The sequence below is a fragment of the Phoca vitulina genome, unplaced genomic scaffold (assembly GCF_004348235.1).
Source record: "Phoca vitulina isolate PV1807 unplaced genomic scaffold, GSC_HSeal_1.0 scaffold16, whole genome shotgun sequence".
In the NCBI taxonomy this organism is placed as follows: Eukaryota; Metazoa; Chordata; class Mammalia; order Carnivora; family Phocidae; genus Phoca; species Phoca vitulina.
Genome location: NW_022589719.1, coordinates 30,788,135 through 30,802,404, shown reverse-complemented (window position 1 = coordinate 30,802,404; position 14,270 = coordinate 30,788,135). Strand labels below are relative to the sequence as shown.

The window sequence follows — 14,270 nt, the reverse complement described above, 5'->3', positions numbered from 1 at the left end:
AAAGCCTGCCTCCCACAGGCCCTGGTGGTTCCCGCTGTTCCTGCACGTAGCCCAACGTGTCCTGCATCAGCTGCTGCCTCAGGCAGAGCACAACCTGAACACCTGAGGCTGGCAGCTCCGCTAGAAGGTTCTATGTGTTGGACTCTGGTCTGTGCTAAGATCTGTTAACCTGTCACCCCCGGACCCCTTCCCCGGGGAGGTAGATTCCATAATCATTTCCATTTTACAGAGGAGGACTCTGCAAATGGTGGGGGAGGGGTTGGGACTCAGGTCTGTCCAGATCCTTCCCTTTTTGTCCTAGGATCCACTCTGGTAGCTTGGAGGTGAGAAACCTGCAGCTTCCGGTTCAGTGAAGTGAGTCAGGAGTTTTGAGTGAAGGTGTGAAGATGGGAGCCTGGCGGGGAGGGGACAGAACCCATCTTGTCGACGGGGCCAGGCCTCTGCAGGGCTGAGGTGGGGGGAAGAGAAGTGAGCGGGGAAAGCAGCCTTCAGCCTCAATGCCACCCCTCAGCCCAGCTGCTGCAGCATCAGCCATGCTATAGGCCCTCAAGGTTCTCCAGATTGCTTCCTCCCTCCACTGGAGAGGAGGCAAGTCCTTTCATGGGGATCTTCAGCCAAAGGGGCTCCTCGCAGGCAGAATTGCTAGAACCAGGTACTCTCTGTAATGACCACCTCTTGCTGCTTGCCCTTGGCTGCTGCCGATTTCCTAGAGTAATCAAAAGACAGAGCGGTGGTGTGTGGTGAGACAGCTGAAGAGCTCGGAGGGTGGAACTGGGGGTCAAGTCTTATGAGCACGTAAACTCCATGAGATTAGGCTTTGATTTTCCACCATGTCCCCCAAAGCATAAGACAGTGCCCGAAACATAGTAGGTGCTCAAAAAAGTGAAAGAGTAAGTTAAGTCCCACCTTCCCTGCTTCTTAGCTGAGTGTCCTTAGGCAAGTTACATGACCTCTCTGTGTCTTCATTTCTTTGGCAGTGAAATTGAACATAACAGCTCTTTGTGGGGTTGTTTGAATTAAATAAGATGCTCTATTGAAGCAGGAAGGGCCCTCTGAGCACCAGCTGTTAATATTACTCTCTTTTTAAAGATTTTATTTATTTATTTGGGAGAGAGAGAGAGGAGCAGAGGGAGAGGGACAAGCAGACTCCCCTGCTGAGCGTGGAGCCCGATGCAGGGCTCAATCCCAGGACCCTGAGATCATGACTGGAGCCGAAGTCAAGAGTGGGATGCTCAACCAACTGAGCCACCCAGGCACCCCCATCCATTAGCATGGATGGTTCCTGCTCAGCCTGTTGACGCCCCATGACTACCCTTACCCAGGACACAGCAGCCACACTCCTGGGGCCCGTGCTGTGGGCCAGGCACTATCCTCAGTGCTTTAATATAATAACTTCAACTCGAAAACAGCTCTTTGAGCTCGGCTGGGTTTTGTTTTGTTTTGTTTTAACCCCCATTTTATAAATGAGAAAGCAGAAGCATCATGGTGATTCGGGCCATAAAATAAACTTGAGGAATGTTCCCTCATTTCTGTTCTCTCAAAGGATGGCATGAGGGTAGCATGATGTGTTCCAGAAACTGAGCTGTTGATCTGTCTGGGCCTGGGATTCCTGGGGGAAGATTGAACTAGGGCGGTCAGGGCTGGCTCCATCCTCTTGGGTGAGTTTGGGAAGAGAGGTCAGTGCGTGCCCAGGGCGTAGGGATTCAGTCCTAGGCAGTCTGGCTGCAGAGCCGGGCTCAGAGCCTCTACATTTCACTGCCTAAGGGACGATGGCCTTCTACCTGTGAGACCTTGAATCATCCCTTCATCTCTCTGAGCCTCTGGTAAACAGCGATGGAAATAGTCTCTTCCTGGCTGTGTTGTTGCAATGATTACGTGGTCTCAGACGCAAAGCCTTGATGCTCACCGGCTTGCTGCCCCGAGGCACCGGGGATGCGGTCAGCTCTCGGCACACTCAAGCTGCTGGTACCATGTCGATGACAAGCGCAGCCCAGCTCTGGCCTCTTCGTCTAGCATGTCTCCCTGACCCTTGGGCTCTCCCGTCCCGTCCCGGGGCTGAGGGGAGGCCTGCCCCCACATCTGCAGCCCTGCCCAGCTACTCCTGGAAGCCCAGCCCTACTCCCAGGGTGACCAAGGATCACTCACTGGCTCTCCAGGTCCTGGATGGTGTCAGGAAGTGGAAGCCCCTTGGTCTCCGGGAGGAAGAGCAGGAGGATGAGGCTGGAAGCGATGGGGATGACACCGTAGGAGACGGGGGCCAGCAGGGGCATGGCCGGGCGAGTCATCCTGATTAGGGGCCCCGTCACAGCCCCCAGACGACCTGCCGACTGCAGGAAGCCATCTGCTGTCATCCTGGGGGTGGAGGGGAGGGTCCAGACCCTGGTCATCAATGCTACTTTCAAGAAGGGGGCTTTACTGGGGGAGGGGGAGGCATTTGGCTGGGTCAGGATGTGCCAGGGGAGGGAAAGCTGGGTGATGGAGCTGCAATCCTCAAAGTCTTTCCTAACACTACCTCCTCCATGGAGCCCACCTAGATTTTCCCACCCAGAGGGGCCCTCTCCTTCCTGAGAACATCCAATCCAGAGTCCTTCATGGACTCTCTAGGACCCACCCCATTCTCCCTGGTCGGCTGTGTTGTTCCTGCATACCCAGCCCCTCTTTGCCCTCCCCACTGGCCTTCCCAGGGACGTCCCTTTCTCGCGCGCCCTGGGTCTGGCCACCCCTCCTGGGTGCAGCGTGCAGCCCAGCCTACCGCAGCGCAGTTGGGTAGAGTTCGGGCTTGTAGACAGAGATAGAGGTTAAGCTTATGCCAAAGCATCCTTTTCCCAGCACGGCGAAGACCAAGCGCAGGGTCTGCAAATCTGGGCAGAGGAAGAGGGTGACAGTGGGCTCTGCCCGAGGGGTCCCCAGGGAGCCCGGAGCGCAGGGCTTCCTTGACTGCTCCCAGGTGCCCCACAGTGCTGACTCGGTGCCAGGCCGCCCAGGGCTGCAGGGGCAGCCTGACATCACAGTTGGTGGGCTGGGCGGAGGGGTGGGGGGGCAGCGCCAGAACCCAGCCAGGTCCGGGGCGGGTGACCGGGGGCAGCTGAGGATGGCTCTCGGGGCCTGCTCCTTACAGTGTCACCGTGCCAAAGCTCTTTGGGACCTGGGTGTGCTTCTTCCATGAAGGAGAGGGTCATGGCAGGTCCTCGCTGCCTTCCGTCTGCCTGTGGGAACACTGGCTTTTGCGGGGAGCCCTAGCTAGGAAGCCACACTCAGCCTCAGCTTTCCCTCCCACATGTTGTAATGAAGAGTCTCAAAAACTGTCAACACACTTGTCTTTGCAAGTTTTCCCCGAGCACTGCCTCTTGCAGCTTGTTTGGGAGACCACCCCTCTGCCTCCCTCCTGGCTTTGCTATCAGCTCAGAACTCGGGGTCCCCGCCCCTCCACCAGCCCCCCTTGCCTTGAGCCATAAAAGGAGACTTGAGAGGGTTTCCAGGGCATTAACGTCTCATTCAGAAAGAAAAGAGTAAGACGGGAGCCCTGGCCAGCAATCTGCACACCCCAGTGCCCCAGGCTTGGTGTTCCCGCCTCACTTCAAGCAACTAAAGTGTCTCACAGCTTCCCCAGCCCCTCCTCCCACCTCAGGACCAGCCTCGGGCTTGAAGTCTGGTCCCAGCCCTGGCCCTGTCACTGGCTAGCTGAGTGACCTGCGGCACCCAACTCCACCTCTCTGAACCTCAGTCGCCTCAGGGGGATGGGTGGGGGGGCCGGTGGGGGGATTGGATGCCTGAGCTGATGTGGCAGGTGTAGGCTTGGGCACATCCTGCACACAGGGCCGCAGGGGTGCTGGGGTGGGGGGGCAAGGGAGGGGAAGGACCCCAGGAGCCGAGTGCAGCAGGCGGGGGGGGGGGGGGGGCGGGCGGGGGGCAGGCAGGGAAGCCAGTGCCCCAGACTGTCAGCAGCTCAGCCCACTCAGTCCACCCCGCCTCACCTTGTGGGACCAGTATGTTGGCCAGGATGGAGAGGCCAGCCATGATCTGGAAGCTGGCCAGGGTCGTGCGGTGGCCCAAGAAGCTGAACAAGAAAGTGGTGGTGGCCCGGCCCAGTAAGTCCACAGCTCCGAAGAGGACCTGGAGGAGGAAGATGTCACTCCCCAGGTTTTGCAGGTCGAGGACCAGCCCGTAGTAGGAGATCATTTGGGAGAAGCTGCAGGGCAAAGCCAGAAATTGGATCCCTGCCCCAGAGGAGAGGGCACACACCTGAGCTGTCCCCAGAGGGCCCAGGCCATCCTGAGCGGGTCACTACCGGACCCCGAAAAACCTGTCTGTCGGATGCCTGACACATCTCTCAAGAGTGGGGCTGGCCCAGGAGAGAAAGGCCAGGCTTCATTCATTCCGCCTCAGGCAGTCACCTCCCAGGCTCCCTGGCCACCAGCCAGTGGGGACACTTAAGTCCCTGGGCTGACGGGCTGTGTGGGTCAAGCTGAGCTTCAGGTCTGGCCCAGGCACTCTCTCGCTTTGTTTCCAGTCACTGCTAGAACCATGACTCTACTAGCCCTGAACGTGGGCGAGTCTCTGCCCTTTCCTGGGTGCCAGTTTCTTTATCTTGAAAGATGGGATTCAGAGTAGAAGGAGGTGGGCTGTGTTGTCCTTCTTTCAGGAGGGCAAGTCTTATTTTCCCAGCCTCTGGGAGTGCTGCCTCTCAGTTGGGGAGGACATCCCATGACACAGGCCAGAGGGACGGTTCAGAAGGGCCACCCCAGCTCCTTGGGCCCTCCGTGGGCTTGCAGGGGGCCTTGTTGTGGCAGTACCACCGGGACTGCTCCCCTGCCCCATCTGATTGTTCCCCTCCCCTCCCTTCCCCTCCCCTAGCCTCCCCATCCCCGTCCCCAGGCAGGGATCCCAAGAGCCCTCGCCAATGAACTTCCTGCTTACTGACCTCCACCCCAAGTCTGGAGGGGTAGGGGGTGGACATGGGACAGACCGCCCTGCCACAGACCGCCCAGGCTCCTGAGTAGGCGAAGCTGAACTTAACAGTAGCTGGATTTCCGCAGTTTGGAGATTGAATTTGGATCCAGCAGTGACTGCGGTGTGAAATTACCCCCTACCGCTTTTCAAATCGGTCCCCATCCCTGCTTCACGGACACTCCCCTTGGGCCGCACCTGAGCACTGCGCCCAGCAAGGCAGCTGACACCAGCTGACACCAGCTGCTGACTAAAGCTGCAGGCCCCCGTGGTTCCCGAAGTTTGTGGAAGCCCCGTGGGGGAGGGGCTCAGCTCTGGCTCCAAGTAGCTGACGCTGAGGCTCTAGGGCCGGTACCGAAGGGGTTAACGGCGGAAGCCTAGAAACCCACCAGGTTAGCCGCTTCCCAGCCTGTGATTTGAATAACAAAGGATGCGGAGCGGCCCCTGGGAGCACTGAGGAAGCCTTGAAGGTTTTGAAAGAATGGCCCCGGACAGTCCTGGCACCAGGCGCTACTTCTCATTTGTCAGAAAAAAAACTTAAGCCGGGGGGAAAAAAAAAATAAAAGCATTTGATCCATTCCCTAAGGTGTAGCAAATATTTGCCATTGGAACCCATATGTGGTTAAATATAGCATAAAATAAACGTTTTTCTAATCTTTAGTTTTATTTCAAGATAAGTCTCCATCAAACCTGACCCTCACTTCTCAGTGTGCTCTCTGCAAGTCACTGGAACTGAATTTGTTTTATTAAGGGGCCTTCTCCTGGTCCCAGGTGGCCGTGGGTGCCAAGACGGGGCCTGCTGGGGAGTCCATGCTCACTGCGGGGCCTGCTGGGTGGCAGCGGGCAAGGAGGTAGCTCAGGCACGGTTCAGATGCCTGTTCCGTCATCTTGGGCAAGTTACCTGCCCCACTGGGCCCTGCTGTCCCCTCTGTAAAGTGGGGGTGTAGATGAACTTGGCCTAAGTGGGCCAGTGGCCCTCTCCAGCCACTTCCGGTCCCCCATCTCTAGGGACATAGGCTCCGTGTCCAGCCTGGGCTTCAGCGTGCCCCTGTCCCTGCCCTCCAGCTGGCTTCCCCCATGAACCCCCCAGCCCCTCCCCAGTGCTGGCCGGGACTCCTGCCTCCTGGGGGAACTGCCTGTCCGGCCAGAAACGTGCTTCCTGAGGCCGTGCAGGAGCCACTCCTCACTCCCACCCCGGACACAGTAGAGGCCGCTTTTAGGCAACAGGCTTGGGCATTGGAAGCCCCAGTAAGGCAGAAGGGCCCACAGCGACCATCCTGCAAACAGGCCCACCAGGGACCCACCTCAAAACAGCCGTAAGCCCTCCCTGACCAATCGGACCAAAAAAGGAACATTCCACATGTTCCCCTACCTCCTCCCCCTCCCCTATAACTACAGCCCCCTCCCACTGTCTCCTGGCAGACAGTCTCTCTGCTCTCTTACAGTGAATTCGATAAACTTCTATGTCTTTTGTTCGGCCTTGGGTGAATTCTCCCATTGCCCTGGGCCCTGGGCACTGGCCACCGGCCTCCACTGATCCCATCCCGTCGGGCTGGGCCGCTTCCCTCCTCAGGCCTGGCTCTGGGAGGGATGAGCTGGGTGGCATACCTCACCAGGAACATGCTGCAGCTTCTCCAGCGGAGCACGGGCATGAGAAACAGGTCCAGCACCGACCTGCGGGCCTTCATAGAGGCCCCCTCCTCCTCCTCCTGCATGCTGGTCATGAGCACCTGCGGGGAGAGGCGGACACAGTGAGTGCGGGGCGGGGGGGGGGGGGGGGGGGCTGGGGCCCCGCCCCCCCCCCGCGCCAGGGAAGGGGGTCCAGGTGGGCAGAGTGATGCGAGGAGCCTGGCCTTGGCTTCTGGAAACTGGAGAGCCTTGGGGTGGGGGCGGGGATGGAGACAGAAAGAAAGATCTCTCTCTGGCCCCCTGACAGAGCTCTCTTCTGCCGACCTGGCCCCCCTACTCTGAGCCAGGGAGCCAGGCTTGTGTCCCAGCTCTCGGCAGTTCCTACACAAACCCGACCACCCCTCCTTGCCCCTCATGGCTGGCCTCAGGGTACGCCTCCTACCCCAGCCACACGGGCTCCCCACTGCACCCAAGTGCCATCCAGACTCTTCCTGCCCCTCTGGGCCCCGCCTGCCCCGTGCTCAGCTCAGTCTTGGTCGGCTCACCTCCTCCTGGAAGCCTTCCCTGATCCTCCCACCCCCAGGCTGTGTTTTGTTTCTTGCTGCACATCCTCCCACACCTACTTCCTTGAAATAATCACCTTCAGAGAAGCACATGCAGTTTCCCCCAAACACACCGAGAAGTCCTACGAGGTGAGCTTGCAATGCACGTGGGTGGAAGCCGCCCACAAGCAAGCTGGGGGTTGTCACAGCTGTTATCGGGTGGGTAGCGGTGAAGCTGGTGACAAGACATCAGTGGCTGTCCTCTCCCTGCCACGTCCCACACTCTGGGTCACAAACAGGGGCATCTCACCTCGACGGTCAGTGACTTTGTGGCTTCCTTGTGGCCGTTGATCCTGGCCACCTTTTTGAGCTCCTGGAGCGCTTGTTCCGGTTTGCCCACAATAATCAGCCATCGGGCAGACTCCGGCAGCCACCTGTTAAAGACGCAGGCGCTTGCCCGGGCCCCTGCGCTCTTCTCGTGTCCAGGGCCCTCCTCGTCAGGTCAGGAGGGGGACGTGGGCAGCTGCTCCCCCAGCAGCAGGGGGAGAGAGACGGCAACTGCTCTCCCCTCCGCACGGCTGGGGCCGGGATGCGAGACTGGCAGCCTCCCTCGGTACCGAGTAAAGCTGAGTCCCAACGCCTGGCCGCCCTCTTTCCCCCGCGCCACCCCATCCGGCTTCCCGGCTGCGGGGGGCTCGCGCATGGCCCGTGCACAGCTGCCTGAGCCTATGGTGATGCTGAGCCCATTTCTGTGACAGCTCACATCATGCTGAATTTCACACACACACTCACGCACGCACACATGCACGCACGCACACGCTAAACACATCCCCAGCCAGAACTGAGTGGTTTTATAAAAGTAGCCTGCTTCTTCCCAGCCTCGGGGCAGATAGCAGGGAGAGGCATCTCCTCGGTGAGAGGACTGGCATTTTCCCAGCCCGGAGGGGCTCAGCTCTGTTTGCGTCCTTCCGGAGGCCACCTGCCCTAGTGGTTCAAAGACCCAGCCTGCCTGGGTTCAAATCCTGCCTCTGGCACTTACCAGCTGTGTGGCCTGCACGAGTCACTGAACCTCTCTGGGCCTCAGTCCCTCCTCTGAAAATGGTGGTCATCCTATCATCTTCCTCGTTAGAAGAAGTGAATACACATCTGGGATGACCAACAGCACCTGGGACGCACCCAACCAGGGTGACTAGAGCAGCCTAATAAGTGTGATTATGGGATGTCTTCCTCCTCGCTTACTGATCCTGTTGTTATCGATAAAACTCCACGTAGTCAGTGGCTTTTGATCTGTTTTCTTTGCTGATGTGCCCCCAGGACCTGAAACCGCGTCTGGCATGGGGCAGTAAATACTTGAGAAGGAATGAATGAGTCCTTGCTACTCTCTATACCCCACAGTAGACTTAACGGGGCGCAGGTCCTCCCAACCCTGGTCATGGACACGAAAGAACTTACAGGGTCATGAATTTGGGTCTGGTCCCCTGTCCCTCACCCAACCACGTGTTTCCAGACCTCAGGGAGTGTTGCAGCACCCCAAATAATCGTGATGATGGTATCTTTTCATATCCAACGCCAGTCCTCACTGACTCAGGAGCCCATGGGTGGGGGGTGGGCAAGTGATGTGAAGGAAGGGGCTAGCAGGTGGGGGGCAGCTAGTGCCGAGGAGGGGAAGGCCCGAGAGCCAGCGGGACGGGTGGGAGCCTCAGACGTCTGGCTAAAACGCCCACCCCGGAACTCTGAACCCCCAAGATGTCTCTCCTGAGCAGGGGCCCCACACACATCATTGCCCTACGTGGCTCTCAGCGTCTCGGGATCCACGGCCGGCCAGGGTGGTGAGGGTGAGGGGCACCCTGGCCCCCAAAATCTCCCTCCTAGCAAGTGACGTCCTCCCCAAGAGCAAAGGCCCCACACTGTACCCACCAGGAGATCAGGAAGATGGCAAAGAAGGGCATCGACACGGCCACCTGGAGAGCCCGCCAGTCCCGCAGGGTGAAGGCCAAGGCCCCCAGGGTCATCTGGCCCAGGCTATAGGAGCATCCCAGCATTGTTATGGTGACGGCCCTCCTGCGGGTTGTGGTCCACTCCACCACTGAAAGGTGATGCATGCAGACAGGCAGGTAAGGGCTGAGCGGTGGCCTCGGGCCCCATCCCCCCCCCAACCGCCACCATGGCAGGCGCAGCCGAGGGAGGGACTCACTGAGCGTCACCGGGGTCATGATGATGCCGGCCACTCCAAAAGCGCTCAGGAACCGGAGGCCACAGTAGATGAGGAAATTGGAAGCAAAGACGGTGCTGGTGTTGGCCAAAGCCACCTGCAGGGAGCACCAGCTCAGCGCCGGCTTCCGCCCGAACCTGTGGGGGACGAGCACTGTGGGGCCTGGAGAGGGGCCCTGGGGACTTGCGCCTGGAGGCAGGGGCTCCAGGGGAAAGGAGGGCTCGAGGGGGTGCGGCACCTGCTGGGACACCTGAGGGCAGGCAGCACCGTACGCCACCCCCCGGATCTCCCAGGAGCACGCTCCAAGTGTGCTTCTTATAAAAAGGGCAGACGCCTCGATCTCAGGGCCAGCGGCACCGCAGGGTCAAGAAGGGGCTTTGGTTGGGGCGCCTGGGTGGCTCAGTCGGTTAAGCGTCTGCCTTCAGCTCAGGTCATGATCCCGGGGTCCTGGGACTGAGCCCCGCATCGGGCTCCCTGCTCAGCGGGGAGCTTGCTTCTCCCTCTCCCTCTGCCTCTCTCCCTGGCTTGTGCTCTCTCACTCGCTCTCTCTCAAATAAATAAAATCTTAAAAGAAAAAGAATGGGCTATGGTTGAATCACTGTATTGTACACCTGAAATTCATATTACAATGCATGTTAACTAACTGGAATTTAAATAAAAACTGAACAAAGATGGGCTTTGGCATCAGAAGCCTGGGTTTGAGCCCAGCTCTGTCCTGCCTGGGTGACCCTGGGCACAGGACTCAAAGTCTCTGAGCCACCGTTCCCCGTCTGTGCAATGGGGGTGTGCATGATGACAGCCTCAGAGTTGTGAAAACCATGATGCAGAGCAAGGGGGCGGCGCGGCCGGGAGGCTGAGCGCACGTGGCCTTGGGCAAACCGGCCAGCTCCCTGCCGGTCTGCGCACTGGGACTGGAGCTCCCGGGAGACAACCGGTGTCGGGCCCTCAGCGGTCCACCTGCACACCCACCGTGCCGCCACGGCCCCGAGGCTGGCTTAGCCCAAACCATGGCCCGCATTTAGCTAAAGCGTGCATTGGTCCAATGGGAGAGATGTGGGCGACGCTTGGCCTGCCTGTCTGAGCAGTGCCCAGGAACAAGGACATTTGGCCCAGACCCAGGGTGAGGTCTGGACGCTGATACCAGACCCTGATGCCAGGCTCCCCGGGTAAGCTGCGGACCGACGGCGATTTGGCTCCCGGTGTGGACGGCCCCTGGGGAGTGAGCCAGAGCCGCACGGCAGCTGTCCTTGGAAAGTGCCACCTGGACCACGTCCTTCCCCGCTGCTCGGGGCCCCCCACCACGCTCAGGATTAAATAAGGCCCACAGATGACGAAGGTAGCAGAACCACAGCACGAGGAGCCCGCCCCGTGTCAGGCCCTGGCCCGAGCTCTGTCTGTGGTTAACCCACAACAACCCCATGGATAGAGCCAGGTCCCCACGTACAGGAAGAAATGGAGGCACAGAGAAGCAACATACCCGCCTTCTAGGGGATGAGGGAAAGGGAGGTGGGGATGGGAACCCTGAGCCCTCACGGTCAGGAGAAAGTCGGGAAGCCGTTCGTGCATTCACTAAATAATGACTGAGTGCGTGCTGCGTGCTGGAGGCTGGGGACGCCACGCCCCTGCCTTCTTGGAGCTACGTCCCGTGGGGACGCACGCAGCAGGTGAGCAAGGAGTGAGCGACCGAGTACTGTCAGAGTAGGTGCAGTGAGGAAAGAAAGAAGGCGTGGCCAGGACGAGGCCGCCTGGGGTTGAGGCCTGCGTGCTGGGCACAAAGAGGCCACAGGGAGAACCTTCGGAGCGAGGCTCGGCCACCGGCCACCTCGGAGCTCTGCAGCCGGGATGCGGGTGCCCCAGGAGGGGCCGGCATGGCTGTGGGAGAGAAGCCAAGTGCCAAGCAGGGGTGGAGGGGGACGGGGTGGGGGGCAGGAACTGTCCTCAGTGTGGTGGGCCTGGAGGACTTCAGGCTGGCATCAACCAGATCCACCTATAGGTTTTGGAAGTCACGCGGAATGGGGCAAGAGACCCTCGAGGGGGCCAGGGCCTGCCCGGGCAAGAGAGGCAGGTGGCTTGGGCAAGGGGACGGAATGGAGGAGAGGGGCGTGGGGCCGGATCTAGGGGTGAGGGTGGGAGAACAGGGCTGGCTCCAGGGTTGGGTGTGTGCCATGGGCCGGGGGGGCCGTTTTCCCGGATGGAGTCTGGTGCGGAGGGGCTGGGCTGGCGCTGGAGGGTCAGGAGTCCAGCGTTGGCCGCGGCAAATGAGAGGCAAATGCTCCTCCACGTGCGAGCTCCAAGCAGGCAGCTGGCTCTACCAGCCGAGTGGGCGTAACGCAGGCGTCACTGGCGCCCGGTGGTAGGGCCTCGAGCAGCGGGGGTGGGCAGCCGGCCCAGAGAAGGGACAGGGCTGGGGGCGGGGCACCGCCTCACAAGGCGGAGCAGGAGACGGAAGGGGAGGGGCCAGAGGAGGGGGAGGAGGATTTCGACTTCACAGTGTGCCGCGTACTTGGAGTTAGAAGAAAGAGGGGTGGGGGGCGCCTGGGAGGATCTGTCGGTTAAGCGGTTAAAGCAGTTAAGCGTCTGCCTTCGGCTCAGGTCAGGATCCCGGGGTCTTGGGATCGAGCCCCACATCGGGCTCCCTGCTCGGTGGGGAGCCTGCTTCTCCCTCTGCCTCTGCCCCACCCCCCCATGCTCATTTGCATGCTCTCTCTCTCTCTCTCTCTGAAATAAATAAATAAACAAACAAATAAATAAAATCTTTTTTAAAAAATGAAGAAGACGACGATGACGACGAAGAAGAAAGAGGGGTCTATTTCTCCGCAGAAGACTATGGGCTCCCTGAGGGCAGGGGCTGGACAGCGCCTCGCACACAGGTGCTCTGGACGGTTGGTGTCACCAAAGGAGAGAGCGCGGTGTTTGAGGGGATCTCGCACAGAGTGGCTTAAGCTGGTGTGGGCTTCTAGGCCGTTACTGCTCCCTGGGGACATTCATGGGCCATTTCTGTACTTCTGTCCCCATGGCGCTCGTTCTGTCGAGGAGGAGTCGAGGGGGAGAGGAGATACTCACCGGTCAGAGAGGAGGCCCCAGGAGATGGACCCCAGCAGGACGCCGGCCATGTAGATGGACTGGCCCAGGGGCTTCAGGCCCTGGTAGTCACACACTAGGTCCCACTGGAAGAGAGGGCGGGCACGGTGGCTGGGCTCAGGGGATGCGGACCCTGGTCAGCCTGGGTCCTGGGGGGTCCCTCAGGCCAGGCGACAGAGGTGGAAGGGGTGTGCTGGGCTGGGGCGGGGGGGGGGGTTCAGCTCTGTCCTCCCAGCTAGCTGCGTGGCACACATGGGACTCGGCCACTCCGAGTGGACGGAGGTGGGCAGCGGAGCGTGGGGACTGAACCACAGGCTCGTGTTCTAACTCTGTGGATCGCTCGCTGTGGGTGAGCCCAGGGGTGGTTCCTGTACCTGCTGAGCCCGGTTTCTCACCCAGAAGGGGGGCCCTGCAGCTGCTTCCCTCACAGGGCTGCCGGGATGAGCAGAGAGTGCTGAGCACGTGCCACCATAATTTTTGAGTGCCTCCTGCCCGGGTCTGGGCATCCATGACCTGAACACCCCCCACCAGGCAGCCCTCCACCAAGACCTGACAGCTTCGTTCCATTTCCGCCTCTCTCGCCAGGCCCACGGAAGCAGGAGCCCCCTGTCCCCACAAGGCAAAATGATAACTGGAAAATGCAAAGCAGATCACCTCACTTCCTTGCCCCAAAGCCTCCAGTGACTTTCTTTTGCACTTGAAGAAAGTGCACCTCACCCACCTTCTTTGCATTGTGCCGGCCCCCGACCCCTTGTGCCCAGACACCCTAGGCCTCCTTCTGCTCCTTCAACACCCCAGACCTGGACTTCTGTTCCCACTGGGCTCTCTCCGCACCTTCACGTGACCTTGTCTCCTAATCCAGGTCTCACCTCCAGAGAGGCCTTCCCCACCTGCCTCTCCTCCTTGCTCACAGGACCTGCTTTTCTCTTTCGTAGCAGCAGGACAGGATGTGATGGAGACCCATCTTCCGGCTCCTGGCGGTCTGGGCTGAGCCGGGCGCTGGAGTGTTGGAGCCGTGGGTCCTGGGCAACTTATTTCCCTCACTGTGCTTCTGTTTTGTTCCTTACCAGATGCAGACAACAACAAGACCCCCCCTCGTGAGATCGGAGTGAGATTATGGGGAAAGCCTCCGGAACGTGGTGCCTGCCACTCTCCTGTTGGGGCGGGGTTAAATGTTGACCCATTCTGGAGCTGCCAGCGGAACAGGAGCTCCTCAAAGGCTCCCTTGCTTATCCTGGGACCCCGGCCTCAGATCAGGGTCTGGGCCTTCATAAGCAGTGAGTAAATATGTGTTGAGGGAGTAGCATCTCATTCAGTAGCGCCGGTGGAAACGGTGCGATCCTTCCAGGCATGGGCGGGTGGCCATCACTGGGAGGCCAGGTAAGAGAGCCGGGGGTTGGCAGGAGGCCCTTACCTTGGCCACGATGGTGGAGGTGAAGGTGCTGCGGTCGTAGACCCAGCCGTCCATGCATGGCTCTGTGGCAGCCTCGCTCCAGTTGGTGGCCGTGGCGTTGGGGTCCAGGAGCTGCCACTGTGGTTGGCGGAAGCGGCGACACTGGTGGGGCTCATGGTTGGGGCCCGGGGGGATGGAGACGGTCAGGAGGTCCTTGGGGCCCAGAGCCCCGGGGACACTGGCCTGGGCAGTGCTGTTGTCCAGGAGGGGTACCCAGCATCGGTGGCTGGGCACGGCGGCCGAGAAGTTCTCCATCAGCAGTTGGGAGGGCACCAACATGGAGGGAAGGAGGAGAGTGAAGACCTGCAGGGCCTGGAAGAGGCCCACTCCCCCTGCTCGCTCCAGGAGCTCGGCGAATGCCATGGACAGAGCCGTGGGCGGCCAGGGCGGCCTTCCCAAAGGTCAG

At 60.0% G+C, this 14,270-nt stretch overlaps 1 protein-coding gene across 1 annotated transcript; it reads right to left on the bottom strand.

Annotated features, from left to right (window-relative positions):
- Positions 1-642: 642 nt before the first annotated feature.
- Positions 643-14,227, bottom strand: SLC22A11 (solute carrier family 22 member 11). The gene is made up of 10 exons (XM_032414810.1): positions 13,826-14,227; positions 12,394-12,497; positions 9,313-9,467; positions 9,036-9,204; positions 7,429-7,552; positions 6,556-6,677; positions 3,975-4,189; positions 2,753-2,861; positions 2,146-2,352; positions 643-706 (listed from the first exon to the last, which is right to left on the bottom strand). The coding sequence occupies exons 1-10, from the start codon at positions 14,225-14,227 to the stop codon at positions 643-645; spliced, it is 1,671 nt and encodes a 556-aa protein (XP_032270701.1).
- Positions 14,228-14,270: the final 43 nt, after the last annotated feature.